Source organism: Nuphar pumila, chromosome 7 (genome assembly GCF_984573655.1).
Source record: "Nuphar pumila chromosome 7, dmNupPumi1.hap1.1, whole genome shotgun sequence".
Classification (NCBI taxonomy): Eukaryota; Viridiplantae; Streptophyta; class Magnoliopsida; order Nymphaeales; family Nymphaeaceae; genus Nuphar; species Nuphar pumila.
In genome coordinates, this window is record NC_143255.1 from 32,038,921 (window position 1) to 32,059,088 (window position 20,168).

The 20,168-nt window shown below is 37.1% G+C and overlaps 1 protein-coding gene across 1 annotated transcript in view; it reads left to right on the forward strand.

The window, feature by feature from the left end:
* Nucleotides 1-1,738: 1,738 nt before the first annotated feature.
* The window catches only part of LOC149831794 (enhancer of polycomb-like protein 1), a 43,168-nt gene continuing 24,738 nt past the window's right edge, over nucleotides 1,739-20,168 (forward strand). Inside the window, exons 1-5 of the mRNA XM_090012239.1 lie at nucleotides 1,739-1,985; nucleotides 8,423-8,673; nucleotides 13,205-13,334; nucleotides 13,445-13,547; nucleotides 16,330-16,450. Of these exons, the coding sequence (XP_089868365.1) occupies nucleotides 8,491-8,673; nucleotides 13,205-13,334; nucleotides 13,445-13,547; nucleotides 16,330-16,450 (537 nt within the window). The 5' untranslated portion in view covers nucleotides 1,739-1,985; nucleotides 8,423-8,490. The remainder of the gene's footprint in view (nucleotides 1,986-8,422; nucleotides 8,674-13,204; nucleotides 13,335-13,444; nucleotides 13,548-16,329; nucleotides 16,451-20,168) is intronic.

Genomic DNA, 20,168 nt, shown 5'->3' on the forward strand with positions numbered 1-20,168 from the left:
CATGGAGCTTCACCACCTTCGCATGAGAGTTCTAATCATTATCAAAAAACAGATGTCAAGAGAGAAAATAGAAAAAATGAGAGGAGAGTGAAAATTACATAGAGCTTTTTAAGATAGATGGTATAGGGGGCATGTGAGAGGCCTTTTTGTAGGCTCTCACCTCCTTTTCTTATCACTTGAATTGGACTCTCTCCCAAAACCGTGTGGATGGGGAGAGAGTCCCATAAATGTTAAAAACTCTTTTGGTTTTACCTGTTCCTAACTTTCTCTCTCTCTTATCTAACACTTCTACTTGTTTTAAAACTCTAAGTTTGACTTATATCTTAATTGACTAACCATCTAACTACTAATTAGAGTTAGAGAGGTAGGGACGTTCCACCCTCTCAACTCATCTCATCTAATTAGAGCCCCATCCATATAGGCTCTAATTAGTATAAATGGGTTCAAATCCAATTGACCTTAGATCCAAAAGCCTTAATTAAATCCAATCTAACTTCTTAATTTAAAATTCCAAACTCACATGAGATCCAGTTAATATGTTTTAGATTCATATTTAATATATCCAAAATCTGTTATAAAATTATCCTGGATCCAATTACAAATTAAATTTAAAGATTTACATACATATATTGAACATAAAAATGCATCTTTATTTATTTTATATTATAAAAAATTGCAAGTGTTACAACTATAGGCTCATCGCTATACATAGGGGTGTATATTCAACTATGAGTGATTTACATATTTTATTTTAACCCCACCAGAACTTTGGTTTTACCAACACCAAGGTCTGGAATCCTTTGTGAAGGAATTTTTTATCCTGGAAAAGGGTCAAAAACTATGTATTTTTTGCCCTACGATCATTTTTAGATTTCTAAATTGCATAAGTTATAGACTTTCTTTCTCAGAGGCTCTTGGTTTCCATGCTTTTGTCATGACAAAATTGAACCTTGTCAATATTTATAAAGCTTTTGTTATATATATTTAAAATTTAAATATATGAACGTTTTTTTTCAAGAAAAACATCACTCTTTAATTTGTTGTGAATTTTTCATTTTTCAAAAAATGACAAGTTCTATAACTATGACTACAAGGATTAGTTTCACAAATGGCCAAGCTCATGGTCAGCCCACCTGACCCTAACGGACCTGGCACGCTCTATGGTGCTTTATCATCAAAGTTTTGACTCGAGCTGCCATACTTCTAAGGAATGGACATCGAGCCGGGTACCAGCCCCATAAGAGCTGGACCTAGGTCGGATTATGAAGACCAAGCTCGAAGGAGGTTGGCTAGGCCCAACCTGATAAATTATCGGGTCGAGCTTGGGTATTGGTCTTGGCTCGAGTCGTGTCCTTATGGGTAAAGATGCAAACAAGTTAGACTTGGGTTAGATCTCAGTATTTCCAAGTCTGACCTAATCAGATTCGGGAATTTTAGATAGATAAATCTGAATCTGGACCTGACTATCTGAAAAACCAATACTTACACATAATCGAATTCAGTCTTTTATCAGATCTGGTCTCGGATCCAGATGCAAAATTTAATATGGATTCTGGATCCGATTATTAATTGGATCTGAATTTGGCTACCAAATCCGATTAGACGGAGTCGGATTCGGGTCAGATGTCGGATTACATCCGACCAGTTGACACTACTTACGAGCATTAAAAAAAAACAAAGAAAATCAAAACTTAAAAAACACGGGCCTTACCCCCGGCCCTGCTCCTCGTCGCGTTACCCTAAGCCCTCTTACGCTCTTCCTTTGTTGCCTCTACTCTCTGCCATCCTCCCGTCGGCCGTCGCCCTCCGAGGATTCCACCGCCGGAGAAGCGCTAGCGGCGATCCGGTGACCGTAGTAGTGTCGCCTATGAGACTGTCCCCCTCCTTTCTCTCTCTCTGTGTTAACGTATCAGAGCCAAAGGCCCAAAGGAGTGAAGGCGTGGATCCGCCATCCGGCCATTCCCATTTCCCCCGAGAAGAATCTGGTAAGTGTTAACCACGTCAGCATCTCCTCTTTCTTCCACTTTCTTTGTAGGAAATTAGTTTTTTTTAGGGTTTTAACTTTTAGGGGTTTCGTGTTGATCTTTTAGGTCTTTCAGTTTGATTTTAGTTTCAGTAATTTGAGGGAGGGTCGGATTTGCATTTTTGTTTTTATATTGGTTATATGTGTACTCTTTGATCGAACCATTATTGCGGTAGTTCAAGCGGTTTCTTATTAGGGTAGTTTACTATCTTCATCCTAATCAGCTATACTTGTTCACTACAATGAACATGATCATCATTATTTGCATAGTTTTTTTTTTTTGGAGATTAGTGCTTTTGGTTTAAAATTTTATTTTCAGATGATTGTTCTGGAATTTGTTGGCATTGAATATGTACTACTACTTCATTAGAATGACCATCACTTGTATTGACCTGGAATATCAATGAACTCAATTAGACATTTATTGTACTGGGAAAATCAATGAATTTAATCATTACAATTGTTCAGGATACCGTTTTTACCGTTTAAGTTTTATTTTCAGTTTAACAACATTGTTACTAACTGAACTAAAATAAAAGAACTAGTAAACTCATTCCAGAAAAATGAAAATAAGCAAAGTTTTGAACTTATCATCATGGAATCAACTTCATTATCATAATTTAAGTTCATCCTATACCGGACCACACTAGATTAGTTTTATGCAAACATCTCCTTTAACCATCATATGATAAGGTAACTTTCTGGTTTAAAAACGAATGAAGAATATGGTAGCAAGAACTCAGCTATTTGATCTCTCTCTCTCTCTCTCTCTCTCTATATATATATATATATATATATATATATATATATATATATATATATATATATATATATAGAGAGAGAGAGAGAGAGAGAGAGAGAGAGAGAGAGAGAGAGTACCAACCCTACCCACTAAGATTTTTTTTGGTGCTTTTTTTGAAATTACGACCTTACAAATGTGTTCAACATAATTGATTTACTAGAAACTGACACTTGGATCATGCATTTTGGATGGAAAAAATGGTATTTGAAGCCTCAAAATTTTATGAAAATTGTAGAGCATTGATTTTTGAACCTTATAAAAACCTATCCATGCATCGGAATCAAATGATCCAAGTGTCAATTTCCAGTAAATCAATCATGCTGAACACACCTGTAAGATCAGAATTTCGAAAAAAATGCCAAAAATTGATGGTCCCAAGCAATCGGCTACCATCTGGTAGGGATGCAGTCGGGTAGCTTCCTACTACCCTATATATATATATAGTAATGGGTATGTGCTAAATGAAATATTCTAAATGAAACATGCTAAATGAGTTTTTCAGGGTTTTTTCATTTCATTTTTAAATTCTGACCGTACATATGTGATCTATGTACTTGATTTTATAGGGATCAGCTCTTGAAGTGTTCGATTCCGACACATGGGTGGGTTTTTATAACATACAAAAAATCAATGGTCCAAAATCTTTGTAATTTTTTGAGCCTCCAAATATCATTTTTTTCACATCGAAAACACATGATCTAGGTGTGGTGTCCTCGTAAATCGACCATGCCCAACACATTTATGTGGTCGGAACTGCGAAAAAAACACCGGAAGAGTAGAAAAATCCATTTAGCACACACCCATTACTCTCTCTCTCTCTCTCTATATATATATAGCATAATGTTTGATGCCAAAAACGTCAGACGCTCTACATCGCGCTGTGGTCTTTGACAGCCGCTAAAGAGCTGGGTGAAAAACAAAATCTTCTAGCAATGGTCGTGAGTTGCATCCACTACTAAAGGAGGTTTTTCTCATATAATGCACATGCACCATTGATCACGCATGCGCGCCCGACTAACAGTGGACAAAAAACTCTTCCACATTTACTCCTACCCCTATATATATATGGGTAAATATTGGCTACTAATGAAGGTAAGAAACTAACGAGTAGAAATAACTCTTTTCTTCAAAAATTTCCAATTTTTTGTAGATTAAATGTTACAGATGTGATGTACATGGTCTGTTTAGTATAAAACTTATTTTGAATCATGTGATTATGGAAAGTAATTAGATTTTTAAAGGGGTTCAAAAATCAACGGCCCACAATGTGTCAAAATTACATAACTCAAGAGATCACATTTTTATATCAGAAAAGCACGATCCAAGGTTTGGTCCTTAGCAAACAAACCATGATGAACACATCTATGTGGTTAGATTGAGTTGATACAACTTGCACCTATGATTTCTAACTCATTATATATACAGGGTTAATATTTGCTGCCTTTGAAGGCACCAAATTATATGGAACTGTTGAGCTAAAAATCATAGGTTCAAGCTTTATCAACTCAATCTGACTACCTATATGTGTTCAGGAAGGTTTGTTTGCTAAGAATCAAACCTTAAATCGTGTTATTTTGATCCAAAAATACGATTTTTTGAGTAATGAAATTTTAGTGCATTGTAGATAGTTTATTTTTGAAGCCCTTAAAAAACCTCCATATGTGTCACAATTATATGATTCAAAGCTCATTTCTCACTAAACAAACATTGTAGATCACATCCATAAGATTTAATTTACAAAAAAAAAGCTAAAGTATATGATTTTCAGCTCAATAGTTCCATATATTTTGGTGCCTTCAAAGGCCCCAAGTATTGACCCATATATATATATATGTTTTGGTATTAAAACAGCATAACTCTGTCAAATGTAAAACACATAAAGTTCCTAAGAAGATATAAGGACACAAACATGGGAAATGACATTAATAAATGATGCTGGTAGAGCAACTTTATGGAGAATTGAACCATATACATTTAATGATTTGAATATCATATATGTTATATAGTGATCAAGATGCAAAATTTTTATTTATCGAGTCAAGACTCATTATCAAATCAACCTAGGAACAGGCAACTAAAAAGTAAAGGAAGGAATCATAAAGAAACATGGATGAAGTTAGGGACATGTGAACCATTCACCACGTGCGGATTGCATTCATGAGGTGCAGTAGTGTGTAGTTGTCAGTGCAAATATTTCGTTTAGATGAAGTGTCTGTGCAACATGGTAAGAAGTAATAACCTTTTTTCTAGATCATGATCACACTCTAATCCTCGCTTCTAAGGTTGACAAATTGACACATGTATGAGAAGTGGGAACATGCTCCAATAGTGGTCCTATAACAATCATTGGCACTTTATAGAATTGATTTATGTCTCATAAGAACTTTGGTATAATTGGCAACAACTTTCGCATATACAGAAAATTTCCTGTTAGGTTGATACATGTGGAGCAGCACATAGTAATCCATGTATGGATCCTAGAAGCATGCATCTAGGATAGACATTCTAGTCTTAAATGTAACACGTCTTGTAAGTTCTATTTCTGTCAAGCACAAAAGCAAGGGTACAGTTTCAAATGGATGACAAAACTAGTTAGTGAATGTTGACTAATTCTAAAAATTGGCCAAAAGTGGTTGAGTGATTGGTGAATGCACTTGATTCCTTGTTTTCCATGTCTAGCACCAACTAGTATACTTGGTGCAGCACTCTGTTGGTACACTTATTATGGCTTTTCAGTGTCACCCACGCCACACAACTTCATATCCTATATGCTGAATTGCCATAAATATGTATTTTCATGATGATAATTATCCCACGTGCCATTTAAAAACACATTAGTACATTACGAATTCAGATAGTTCATTAAACAAACTTGGGTCCACTTTGAGGTTTTTTTTATCAAATATTTAGTGTCCACCAATTGTAGGATACACTTTGGCTCCCCAACTGAGTTGTTTGAGGCTTTATGTGCATACATGTGGGGGCACACAAGCCCTAAGAAACACTTTCTTACTTTAGAAAGTAGGCTATTTTTCCTCAAATCAGAAAGTTCTTTAATGTTTTACAAACATGTGATTCATTTTATCAAACAAAAATGGGAAAAGAATGCATGATATTTTCCCATGTGATAAAATATACCTGTGAAAATGGTCTCCATTCTTGGTCTTGGGAAAACAAATTTTAACCACTTTGTTGGAGGTAGCGCTCTACTTTTCTACTTGCAAACATGTCCATAGAATAAATAAAATATGGAGTCGAGAGATGTGTCTCAATGATGAACAAGGCTATGGTTTAAAGTCTAACAAAAATGGGTGATCTGCAACACTTGCTGTTGTTGGAATGGTAATAGGTCATTTGGTTGTCGTTGACAATGGAGAGACCAATCAAAATTGGACAAGATACATGTGTGTGATTGTTGGATCTTTTTGAGCATATATTCACCATTTCAATAGGGCATCTATCCTTAGGTCACCAGCTAGGAGAATGCCCGGTGGTTCCCAGTCTGGCCAATGAGAGAGAGAGAGAGAGAGAGAGAGAGAGAGAGAGAGAGAGAGAGAGAGAGAGAGAGAGAGAGAGAGAGAGAGACCATAAAAACTTAAAGTGTGCCCTTCGACTAGCCAGTTTAGTTTGGCCAGACACCCCACCAGGCCAAACCATTATTGTTTGGTGTGTCCTAGTCTAGGATCAACCTATGTACAACATAATTATATTTGTATGCCACACAAGCAACAAACGGACTGACCCAAGCGAAGTGCATTGAACTTGGAAGCCTATGTCTACATGTATGAAAAATTTTGTATGCATACACATAATGTACTCTCTCTCTCTCTCGGCGTAATGGTGGTAGCATCAAGTTCCACTACATAAGACCGTGAGGCAACCTTGGGAGCTTGCCTTCTCCTCAACATTCAAACCCTCCTTCAATGCCCTAGCAGGAAGGCTCCTCCTTGCCCCTACAGATTGACTTGACGATTACTGACATAGTTTTTGCTCTAGCTTGACCCGATGACTGGAGCCCTAAATGCTCTAATTTGGCCACCATTCTTTGCGCATTCACACCCCTAACCTTATTTCTGCCACTCATCATTCCAGGTTGAGATTCATCACTGGGGATTTGTATTCACACCCATCAGACTTTGAAATTTTTGGCGGATTTTGGAGACACCTGTCCACTTGAATTTGAAAGAAAGAGAAGGCACCTTCTTTATAACGTCCCTATGTAAGTTTCTCACTTCCTTACCATCAAAATTCTTGACTCTTTCATCTCTCTTCCACTTAAAAATCTCAATTTGTAATGAATGAGGAACCAGATCCCAATGACCTCCTTTGCTTCCTTGTCCAATCTAGGCCTTTCCACAGCAAACCATATTCTCCTCCCCCTTTTTTTCTTCCTTGTGTTTGAGTGGTTCCAAGTGCGTTAGATCAATTAGAAAGCTCTATTCTTTCTAATATTAGAGTCTATAGGGGTGGGTCAGTTAGGGCACATCTACTGTTTGTGCATATTAGGGTTATTGCGATAAGTTGGTGCTTTTTTGGTTGAGCAAAGGAAAACTTGTTGTAAATATACTCTCTCTGATGATCTTCAAGAATGGGTTTCATGTCTCTACTCGACTCTCTTATTGGGGGACCAGTCAATTAGGGTGCCTCAACATTTTGTGTTAGAGTTATTGCAATAATTTGTTGCTTTTTTGGTTGAGTGAAATAAAAGTTCTTGTGAATATATTCTTTTTGATACTCTTTTAGTGCGAGTTTCGTGTCACTTCTCAACTCTCGCATTGGATGTCTGACTCCCAATTCTACCCTGCTTGCTCATAAGCAAAACTGAGTCAGTAGTGAAAAATTCACCTCTTCAATCAAGCATGCAAAATACAATGTGTTCCTTGTGCCCAATTACTGTAGGGGTGTACTCCTTGGTTGATTTTTGTCTATCATCAACTAAACCTAATTTTTTTGCTTTTCAGGGGAGTATTGTTGGTCGATATCCAAGATGGTCACCCAATTACATATATATTTGATTAGTTTTAAGAGTAAATTGTCCAACAAACTAAGTGCATGACTATTTCAGGCTATGTCACATGGGTGCGGGTGCGGGTGTGGGGGTGCGGCAAAATAAATATATAAATAAATAATATATATATAAATAAATAATATATATATAAATAAATAATATATATATATATATATATAAGGGGGGTCCGGGGGTTCCCCCCGGCGCGGGTCCTGCTGCGCGGTCAGCGGGCGGGGGTCCAGGGGGGGCAGCCCCCCCCCCCCCCCCCCAAGATTTTTTTTTGTTGAAAATTCCGCAGCCCATTTCATAGGGCAATTTAAAAAAAATTTTCCAAAAATGGACCAAAATGACCCTGGGTGCGTTGACCACACCCAGGGTCGGGTTGGCCGCACCCGCGTCGCATCGACGCAGGTGCGTCCCCTGTCTGGCCGAATCCCTGTGACATAGATTTCAGTCATTCCACATTCAGAATTTGCTTGTCTTTATGTTTTGTTGGTTGGCTGGCTCACTTTGCCCTGCAATTTCTATCATATTATTTTTTTCTTTGAGCTGTCATTTTAATTAACTGGTTTTCTTTGTTGAATTTCAGTGTTCCTTTGTCAATGGTATTGTCATGACCATAGTAAAAGGTTTGGTTCATTTGGGAGATGAGCGGACATGACTAGGCTGCAAATCAGGCCTCGTCCACTTGACTTTAATAGGAGGCTTCCCATTATAAGATCTGTCAGGGACTTTGAAGATGACGAGGCATCTACTGCTGCTACTAACAATAACACTGGTACAACTGCAACTACTCGCAATTCACAGATACCACGTCTTGCTTCAGAGGCTGAGAATGAGGTAATTAATTACTTTTTTTTTCTTCTCCTATTCTGTTGGTTTAATGCTTAGAACTTATCTTATGTTAGGATGAAATTTCTGCATAGTGTTTTTTTATACGTTTTGTTTTTCAGGAGCAATTCAAATAATTGTTTATTGCAATACATTGCTAGTATGCTGAGCTGTTGTATCTATGTTACTTCAGCTGTATGGTTTTCTTTTTTGTTGCTTTTGTTAGGGCCATTATCTTCAATTTTTCGTCCAACTAACAACGATTGCCTTTGAAAAGCATTATTTAGTGTGCGAGTGTTGTCAAGATTATCATTTGCATAAGGGTTTGAGATTTCACCTTGCAGCACCTCATTTGCTTGTCTCATCCTCCTATAGTTTCTTTGAAACAACCTCCTTCAAGATGCTTTAGGTGCTCAATGGACCTTCTTTAGATGGGGGATATTTTATACCTACTGCCTTGCCAAATTCTAGCTCAAACTATTCTTGGGAGGTGTCGTTTCTGATGCCCAACAATTATGGACATGTATGTCAGTTAATTTATTTAAGCAACCATATTTCAGATTTCTTTCTGATTTTGACCAGAATAGAAACTTAATGGTTGTTAGATACAGATCATCCCTATCAGATGCATGTTTCCTTGAGGCTGGATGCCTGCTCAAAGATGGAGTTTAGGTGTGGGTCTAGAATTTACATTATGGACTAATCTGTGTGTGTGTGTGGGTGGGGAGGTTAGTGTCCCTGGCCTTACATATTTTTGTCTCTAAAAGAAATTTTTAGGTTCCATGGTCGGACATTAACTGTCATTATCACAGGCACATTTGGTAAATTTAAACACTGTAAACACATGAATATCGTTCATTTCCAAAGTGCAGTTAATAAGCGTTTATATAGCTCTGTCTGTAATTACTTAAATACCTCTTGCAGTCGGAGTTAATATTATGGAATCTCTGTGGTACTTTCAAAATTATTATGGGGATGATAGTATGTCTAGTGAAGTCATCCATGAAATAACATAATATTCGAAGCCAAACATGGAATTAACAAGTGCAACACTGCATATATCTGAGGTGAATAAGTTGCAAGGAAGATGTAGTTTTGATTTAACTAATCAAAATTGATGGCAAAGACAAAGATGATATGGCAAGTATGATTATCTCTAAACAGTTGTAACATAGAAACACATTTTTTGTGAAATAAGGAGCAAGGAAAACATTGTTTAGAAAAACATGGCTATGATTGAGATTGAGAACTACCATCCCTGTATATGTGATAGAGTGAGATGACCCATCTTGATAATTATCACACCTTTTCCAATAAACGGAACAACAGAAGTGAATATACTTGGTTTCCTTGAGGCATAGATTGTTGCTTCATTATTAATAGACCAAGCGGGGTCTTAAGGATTAGTAAAGGCTGAACTGTAAAGAGGGAGGGCTATCGGTTCAATACTATGATCAATGTGACTTACCTTGCAACTTTCTGGTTGCTGAACTTAATGTTGATTAACTCCACACTGATGGATCATGTTTATATCGATATGAACAATACTTTGCAATGTGTTCCTTTATCCCACAAACTTGGCAGGTGATGTTGCAATTATCCATGTTTCAAAGGTTTCAATTTCCTCCTCCTTGTCCATAATTCATGTTATAACACTCAGCATTGGGTGGTCTATGGTGTTGACATTGGATATAAGCTAAATACCATGATCAGCCCCACTAAAGAAGCTGCGACACTTCCTTGGAAAGGGCCATGATTATTAGTTGTGAACATCACATCATGTGAAGCATGGCATCATAGTTCAACAGTAAGGGGTGCAACTCAGAGAAAATAGGATAGATAGGTCTCATAGAGAGGTACACACTACACAACAAAAGTTTTAGAGTCTTTATGGAAACCTTGAAGGTAGGGGGAATGCAAACGGACTGGAACTGGGTTGGTGTTTTTCTGATTGTTTGGCTGTTCTGACCCGATCCGGATCCGACTCTCCAATGTATTTAGCTATCCGAGATCCGATCCGTTTGCATCCCTACTTGAAAGGCATAATAGACCTCGTCATATTTAGTGGTAGGTTGCCCTATCACAACCATTTGATCATAAATTTGCTTAAGATGACTCAAGTAATCAGTGATGGACTTGTTCTCCTTGCAATCTAACAATGATTGCGTCAAGTGCACCATGTTGGCAACTGAAACTTTGGCATGTGACTTGTGCAATGCATTTCATAAATCAAATGTAGCAGGGAGTCCAACTACTAGTATGTCTTCCAACAATGTGGAGTTAATCCATCCAAGCAAAACTTGGTTACAAACCAACCACTCCAATCAGGGTTAGGACTTGGGAGCCATGAGTGATGGTTACCATTTCCATCTATGTGATCCATCAATCTATAGAACTTAATATAAGGTCGGAGGACTGCCTTTCAAATGAAGAAATTGGGATCATTTAATTTGATTTTGACCTTGGGGAAGGAAATTTGAGGAGTCACATGTGATAAGAGAAGTAGAACTTAAGCTTTGAACACAAGAAGGAGGACACAATTTTGGTATATGAAATACACTAAGGGATGTTGTAGGAGTAGAAGTTGACTTGGTAAATCCTGATTCTCCATGCCTGGTCATTGGTATCTTTTTCAAATTTCTTCTTCTCCTTTAAAAAAAAATTCTTTGATGTTTGAATTAAACATCTTTCTTTTTTTTTCAATAGCCAACAATCAACACCAATAGCTACAGAAAAAGAGCAAAAAAAGAGCATAGAAAGGAGTGACATCACATTGCTGCCATCAGCAAGAGTACTAGGGCATTGGTATGTGTATTGGGATTGGAATCCCAGATATGAGATAGACGTGTGATGGGAAAGATGTATTAAGACAACAAAGATCGAAGATAGCATAAAAGAAGGAAATTGGGTGACTTGGAGAGCAAGAAAGAAGGAAAAGAAGAGAAGAAAAAGAATAAGAGCAGGAAGAAGCTACCTTAAATGGGCTTCACAGGAGAGGAAGGCGTCACTTTGATACCAAAATTGTTTGTGATGGAGGAAATGAGAGGATAAGCCTTCTCCTAAAGAAACTCTAAGCTCCAAATGATTTCTTTTGTGTGTGGGGCTGCACATACATTCTTTTATTAATATGAGAATCCCTAATAATGGTCAATTCAAAGAAGCCAACATTATCTGTAATCTATGTCACATAGGTTCCGGTGCAGCTACGGGTGCGGCGATGCGGCACTTTAAAAAAAATTGGGTGCGGGGATGCAGGGAGGGTATATATATATATAATTTTTAACATTTTTAAGTTAACACTAATGAAATAAAAATTATCATATCATCAATTCATCATATCATCAATTCATCATGCATAAATTCATATAATAAATCAAATTAACAGTCCACAATTGCTATTCCTCATCAATAAAAAATAACCCCACACTGGTGCGGATATATATATATATATATTATGTGTGCGTATATATATATATATTATGTATGCGTATGTGTATATGTGTGCATTTATTTATTTATATATATAATATAGATAGAACTGGACTTGGTTAGGGTTAACTAAATCTACTTTTGGACAGAAATGGATCTCAGTGTGGTTGACTTCACCTAACACAAAGGAAGGCGTGTCCGAGTGTTGCACCCGCATGGGTGCGGGTGCGATGCGGGTGTGGTGCCCTGTTAGAAGAGTCTGTGTTACATAGTCTGTAATATTACAACAATGCGACTCTAAGGTGTTATTACACTATATACACATATAAACAATAGAAAATAGAAATATTACATTATAAACATTAAGGGAGTAATGCACAACAATGAACAGTGGCTCTGGTGCTAAGCTCGATGCTGTAGCATTGTGAATTGACAAAAGTAACCCTTGGCTAATACCTTATGAGTATGTATATACATGTTGCCATTTTTAATTTTATGTATATCCTGGAACTGTCTATCATATAACTTACCTACCCAGTGCCATCTGCCATGTTGGACGGATAAGAATTGTTGTTTATGCTTTACCTTTTCTTCAATACAGGTTAAAATGTTATTGTGTGACAAGAGATTATAAACTCAGAATTACTGGCCATCAAGGGTGTGTGTCACAAAGTCTGGTGCATCCTGCCTAGGGATTCTTATCTTAGAGTGATGTTTTGTCTTTAAGCAGAATTTGAAGGATATGATGTTTGAAATAGACCTTTGCTTTGATGATCCTACTAGCTGATAAAAATTTTAGAAGGTATTCTAGGTTGAAGAGCTTGTAATTTATCCTCTGGTACCACTCATAGGTTAAAATAAAATGTCCTTATTCATATGCGAAGTGGACTTATCATGGTTTCTATATAGTTGGTACCATTTGAATATCATAGTGTTTCATAGTCTCTTGAGTAATGATGCCTGCTTTTGCTTTAAATGATTCCAAATGCGCAATAATGAAATAAATCCAGATTGCATGTATTCTCAATCCTTTCTTTTACATGTACTACCAGAAGGAATTTATGTTGCTGAGTTTGTTACTAACATCTAGATTAAATCTGTAATGTTATAGGTTCATCAAATCCAAACCAGGAAGATAATCTCTGAAATACCTACCCCACAGTTTGTTGTTGTTGACACATATGAAAGAGATTATTCATGCTCTTTTACACATCCAACTTCATATGTACGTGGAAGGGGAGGTAAAAACTAACTCACTACTTTCATTTGCTTCCTGGAGGTCATTTTCTCTTTTTGATAATTATGTTTTGTAATTATATTGCTTAATATAGGCATTCCTTTTGATTTTCAGCTAGGGCTGAAGTTGGGGATTTTGTTGAGTATGATCTTGACAACGAGGATGAAGACTGGCTTCAGGAGTTCAACAATGAGAGGAAGATTCTCATGCCTGAAAAGTAATCTTTGCAGATTCAAACTTTTATTTTGGAATAAACGCTTCACATTTTTGGCTTATTTGTGGTTCTCCACCTTTTGATTACTGAGTAAAATATTATGGAGCTTTAGTGGGTATTTTATTTAAATGTCTTATCTTTCTTAAGATGTTAATGTACGCTTACTGTATTATAAGACATGCATGTTGTATTTTCTGAATTGCCATTTTCTTTTATTTGTGAAAACATATAGAAAAAGGCATAAAGATGTCATATGGCCACTATTTCAATTAATAAATAAAGGATCAATGTGCCATTCCAAATTCATGTGCCATGATTCCACCTGTTGTTTCTGTCTTGAACCAATTCCTCGCTTTTCTCAAGGTTTTTTAAGAATAAGACAGATAGGAGGTGTATTTGCCGAGGCAAGGTGTAAGCATTAGCTCTTGAAGTGTGGGCATGTAAAAATAAGATTAATAACACTTAGGTTGGAGTTTTTTCTTAAAAAAAGTAGGTTGTAAGAAGAGGCTAGAATGAGACCTTTTTAAGGCACTTGGGTTCTACAACATATGGTCATTGAGTGGATTGCAAATATTTTTGACAACTGCTGTTGATTGTGTCTTGAGTTTGCATAAAATTATGCTCTTGTGCTAATGATGAAAGTAAAACCTGAAAATGTTGATTCAAATTGATTGGCATATTAATCTGCTTGATAATATATGTATAACCAAATAGTCGTGTCTCCTTAGGAACCAATAATACCCAGCAAGGTCTTCTATTCCGTGTTGGTGGTTTTGGGCTTTTCTATAACTCAATTATGTGCCTTCTTTGTTCCATATGTCTGTTCCTTTCCTAACTCTTTCCAACCTTCTCATGGCATTAAACGTAAGGATCACCAATGGGCCTTGCCAGAATGGCTTTGACATTGTCTGGCCAATGGCTCATCATAGAGCTGTGGGGTGGTCAAACCTGCTGGGGCTTTTGGCACACCAGGCGTAAACCTGGTTTGGGATGCATCATAATTCAAAACGATGACACGGATCAGCCTGGATGAGATGTCCTACCCCTAATTAAATGTGCGTGAACCACCATTTCTCAAAATAAAAGGGAGGTGCCTTTGGAACTGCCCATTCTATTGCATTGACATTTGATGGATGTGAATAAATCATCAGAGGTCTTAGTAATCCTCTTGACTCTTGTTGGGTAGAGCTGTAGAGATTTTTCTCCAAGCATTGGGGCACTTAATAAACTAAAGCATTGAACTGAATGTGGTTTACTAAATATATTTTATATTCTTCAAAGAACAAATGAAAAATTTTCTACAAAAAGAGAAAAAATAAGAATCTAAGAAGCTGAATAAGAATTTGTGTATAAGGTAAATAAAAATGAAACATCGTGCTATAAATAGTTGATGTAGGTGCCTTCACTAACATTGACCACATAATATGAAGTTTGTGCTTAATTCAACTGTTATGAGATATACATTCCGTACAAAAAAGGTTATGAGGTAAACTGCATACTGTAGAAAATTAAATGACCACGAACCTCTAGGAAATTTTAGCTTGCATATTCATGCATCAATCAGCTAACCAAATAACCTATATAGTTGATTGCAGGAATGAAACTCGGGGTCCAGAGATTATGAAAATGAATCAATATAAATAGGTAAGTAACTAATTCTTTTAATCTCAAGCTAATTCTTTGAGTAGTCTGATAACCTTGAAACAGTACTTTTGATTGATAGGGTTTAGGGGATTCCCTGAAAGCATGTAAAGTAAATTTATGCGAGGCTGAAACGCCTTTTCAGTATATTTCTTTTATTGTTTCCTTTGAATTCTTCTCACTCCCAAGTGCTGTATCATTTGATCTCCTGCTTAGATAATCAAACTGATGTTGGATACATTCTCAATTTCTATTGTTTTGGAACTGCTACTGCTTCTCCATGTGTCCTTACAGACAGTGTGTAGGTTCCCACGTGCCTGTCAAAGTGAGGCATAGGACTCAAGGGTAATAGGTGTCCTTATGGTGGGAGTGCATAAACAGAGACTTTGAACATAATATCTGGTCATACTGATGGCAGGAGACTGTACTTAGTGTCTGAGGTAGCAGGTGGTTGGAATATAAAGCAACAAGACGGATGAGTAGATTTTGGTGTCCAGTGGAAATGATGTATATGGCCGTTGGCTAGGATGGCTGAAGATGTAAAATTGTAAAACTAGGCAAGCTTGGAGATGGTCTACTCCATAATGGAGAATCTGAAATGAGGGAAACCACAGATATTTGACGGCTTTGGTCTCTCTCTCTCTAATCTTACCTGCTTGTATTGTTTTTTGTTCTCTACTAGAGGGGTAATCTTTTTTTTTTGTTGAATAATATTTTATTTTTGTTCAATAAAGAAGGGAAAAAGCCAATCAACTAGTAAAGGAAAGACATTATTCCTTTAATTTCTTTGAAATTTGGCAAGAAATTGAAATAAGTGTATTGGTTCTTTTGTTTGTCATGATTAATTTTTTTTCCTTTTGTGACTGATTGACTGTCCTCATGTTTTATGAAATGATTTTAACTCTTCATTGTTTTGATCTTGTAGTCCATTTTGATATCCGTCTTTTTGATCAATATTATTTGGGATTCACGTATTTAATTACCAGACATGGTTAATGCTTTCTTATTTTATGAAATATTAAAGTACCTGGAATGCCTTTCTGTTAATCACTTTTATTGGATATAGCTGGAACAGTTTCTGTTGCCTTGTTTAGTTTGTCTATGTTCTTGTGTCATTATTATTTGTTCATTTTCCTCCATGTAGGTTTGAAAGTCTCTTGTTTCGGTTGGAAGTTTTAGACCATAAGACCAGAGAGAGGGGAGGAATCATAATTTCACTTGGTTCTCCTGTTCCAGTTGTCCTCCAGCTTGATGCTGCAACTGAGGTAGATCTTCTGGTGTTTTCTCAAGGATTCTGTCTTTTTTTTTTGACCTTTTGAATCCAAAAAGACAGCCATCTGTTAGAAAGTAAAGTTTAGAATATGGTTCTTGATAATGCTTTCCCATAATACCAATAAAAAAGAAAAAGAAAAATGCATCCCCACAATGTAACATGGGCATCTTAAATGCATTTTATGTGGAATATAATGAAGTCCAGGTTGACATTATCCAACCAGGCAATTTAGCGAACCCATTCTTTTAATGCAATAGTAAGGCATGAACTGTTCATAAAATGTCCATCAGGTGCTTTATGTGTCCTCCAAAAGATTACAGAGCTGCTCACTTCATCACGAAACAATCACTATCTAAGAGAAGAGAAGCAGTTCTTCTATCACTCAAGGGCAAGGGAAGAACATGTAGGGGCTTGCTAGATTCCACTCCATTTGTGGGTCAAACGAACGATTCTTTTCTCAAAGCAAAGGTTTAGAGAGCCTTTCTTTTTCCGGTATGTAACTCTTAGGCCAGTGCAAAAACAAGCATAGGATTATCATCATGGCCTTGTGCTTGTTTGTGCATGAATTATCCCAACAAGCAAGGAAAGGATGCCCTCGGGGCATCTGAGAATAATTCGAGCCAGATGAAAGGAAATTCTCATGTACAGTTTGTGTCGAGGAGCCTGGCAGGGTCTTCCAGCTAACTTGGCCCGGGCCTTAGTGAAAGCAAAACGATGGGCCTATCATCCCTTTCTACTTTTCTTGCAACCATTTATAAAGCAGGGAGATCTAATGACTTGGGTCTCAATCTGTTGAACAAGTTCAAATTGCATATGGGGTTTGAAGCTTCCATTGAAGCATTTTGCCCAACCTTTCTGATTCAGCAAAATGCTTTTTCCATTGCCAAGGAGTATGTATTTTCACAGCAGTTTGTTAATGATCTTTGAAGTATCATAAATGGCTAGGGTTTGCTTCTATTGAGAACACTATGTGATATGACTTATAATGGGGCTTTAAACTTCACCCACCCTCTTCCAACTAGGAGAGAAAAACACCAACCAAAGTAGGAAGAACATCACATATTCCATTACAGACTCTTTCCATAGTTCAAACCTTCTCAAACCATTCCAGCACTAGCTTCCTGTAAGTTTAGATGTGTGGGCAAAGAATTGACCTGCACTTTACATACCGTTAAATACACCTTTCCTTCTCAATGCACTTTTTTCTTATGGCACGGGGAAGCAAAATTGTAAGAACTTAAAAATAATTCACCAACACCACTGGAATGTATGAGATGACTCAAATGATCCCTAGAGCCACTTTCTCCCTATAGCAATTACCGTTACTTGGAATGCCTTCAGCATACAACAACAACAACTACGCCTTCATCCCAAAACAATTGGGGTCGGCGATATGAACCAAAAAAGAAAATCATTCTGGGTCTCCCACATGAATCCTCCTCCAATCATTTCTATCCAATGCCATATCCTCGGTGAGGTTCAAAGCATTCATATCCTTTCCTATCACCTCCATCCATGTCTTCCTAGGCCTACCCCGACCTCTTTTAACTAATATATTTTCCCATTTCTCCATCCTTCTAACTGGAGCATAGGACCGTTTATTGTACTCTTTGCTAGTGTCCATCAATACACTAAGGGATTGTTTGTTTCATTCCCACCAATAAGAAAAGACTCCATGGGAAAGGCATCCCATGATGGGAAGGCCATCCCATATGTGAAAAAATTCATACTAAATCCATTCTATGGTCAATGTGAAAAGAAACCCATGATGACTGTGGGCCCCACAGGAAAATGGAGGGCTTCATATGTAAACCCCCATTTTCATGTGTAAATTGGGTGAAACAAACGACCCCTAAGGCTTTGCACTTTGGACTCTGTTCAGTTGTAATCCATATTCTTACACTTTAATGGTAGAGAGGTATAAATATAACCTATGATGGGTGTGGGGACTGGTTATGACACCATTGCTAAGGGTACAACAACAAACAAACAAACAACAACAACAACAACTACGCCCTCATCCCAAAACAATTGGGGTCAGCGATATGAACCAAAAAAGAAATTCATTTTGGGTCTTCCACATGAATCCTTTTCCTCCAATCATTTCTATCCAACGCCATGTCCTCGGTGAGGTTCAAAGCATTCATATCCTTTCCTATCATCTCCATCCAAGTCTTCCTAGGCCTACCCCGACCTCTTTTAACTAATATATTTTCCCATTTCTCCAACCTTCTAACTGGAGCATCATTAGGCCTTCGCCGAATATGTCCAAACCACCGTAAACGATTCTCTCGCATCTTATTTTCAATGGGTGCAACACCTACCTTCTTACGTATCTCTTCGTTCCGAATCTTATCTTTTATTGTATTTCCACACATCCATCTAAGCATCCGCATCTCAACTACACTCATTTTTTGAATATGATGTCTCTTGGCAGCCCAACATTCCGTACAATAAAGTAAAGCGGGTCTAATAGTCGTCCTATAAAACTTTTCCTTCAACCGCAATGGCATTCTACGATCGCACAACACTCCAGTAGCACTTTTCCATTTCATCCACCCAACCTTTATCCTATGATTTACATCTCCATCAATTTCTCCATTGCTAAGGGTACAATATGAAAATATTTTTAAAAGATGGGTATGAGGGTATGGAAATACACACATAAATGCACATACAGAACCACACAATTATGCTATATCTTACAATCTTTGCATATGGAGTTATAGACTGTTAATTATAAACTAAACATCTAAAACTTGTCAAAGATATATAGCTAACTAATAATTAATAATGAATAATAATATTAGGCATCTTTCATCCCACACATTAACCACAAGTTGACCGGGCCATCAAATGGGTTAGTTCAGGTCTAGAACCCAGTTGGCCTGTACATAGAAGCACCCAGTATCACTACCTTAAAAACAGTACAATACGGGCACAGGGCCCTGGTAAACCTGTAAAAGTAAAGGAGAAGAGATAAAAAAGTATGACATACAGAGGAAGAAGACAATAGAGAAGAAATGAGAAACAATATGATGTTGCTTCTATTATTCAGGGGAAAACAAAGTCTCGATAACCCTAGACTGCAAATTTATTTCCAAGGTGCCCATCTACAAGAGTAGCACTCAAAAAAATAGCAAGAAATGTCTTTTATGATGTATTTTCAGTTTTTAACCATTATATTGCAACATGTTAGTCCAGTGACTTCTGTAGTTGTTAAGAAGAATGTGAGATGATGTTTAAGCCTTGATTCAATTTTGGTTTTGTAGAAGGAAGCAGCCACCTGTAGAGAGAGAGAGAGAGAGAGAGAGAGAGAGAGAGAGAGAGTCGGCTGCACAAAAACTAATTTTTGTTGCATTAGAGTAGGGCTTCTCTCTATATTAAATAGAGAGAGGCTAAAAGGAAAAATTACAACTAAGTCCTTATGAAAACAAAAATTCAAAACACCTCTAATATAAAAGAACTTTAACCTAAAAACCACCTATTCTCAACACTCCCCCTCAAGCTGGAGCATAGATATCAATCATGCTCAGCTTGTCACAACATTTTGAGAAATTTGCCCTAGCAAGAGGCTTTGTAAACATATCTGCAACTTGGTCTTCCGACTTTAAGTATTTGGTAGTGATATGACCAGCTTGAATCATATCTCTTACATAGTGGCAATCAACCTCAATGTGCTTTGTTTTCTCATGAAAGACAGGATTGTT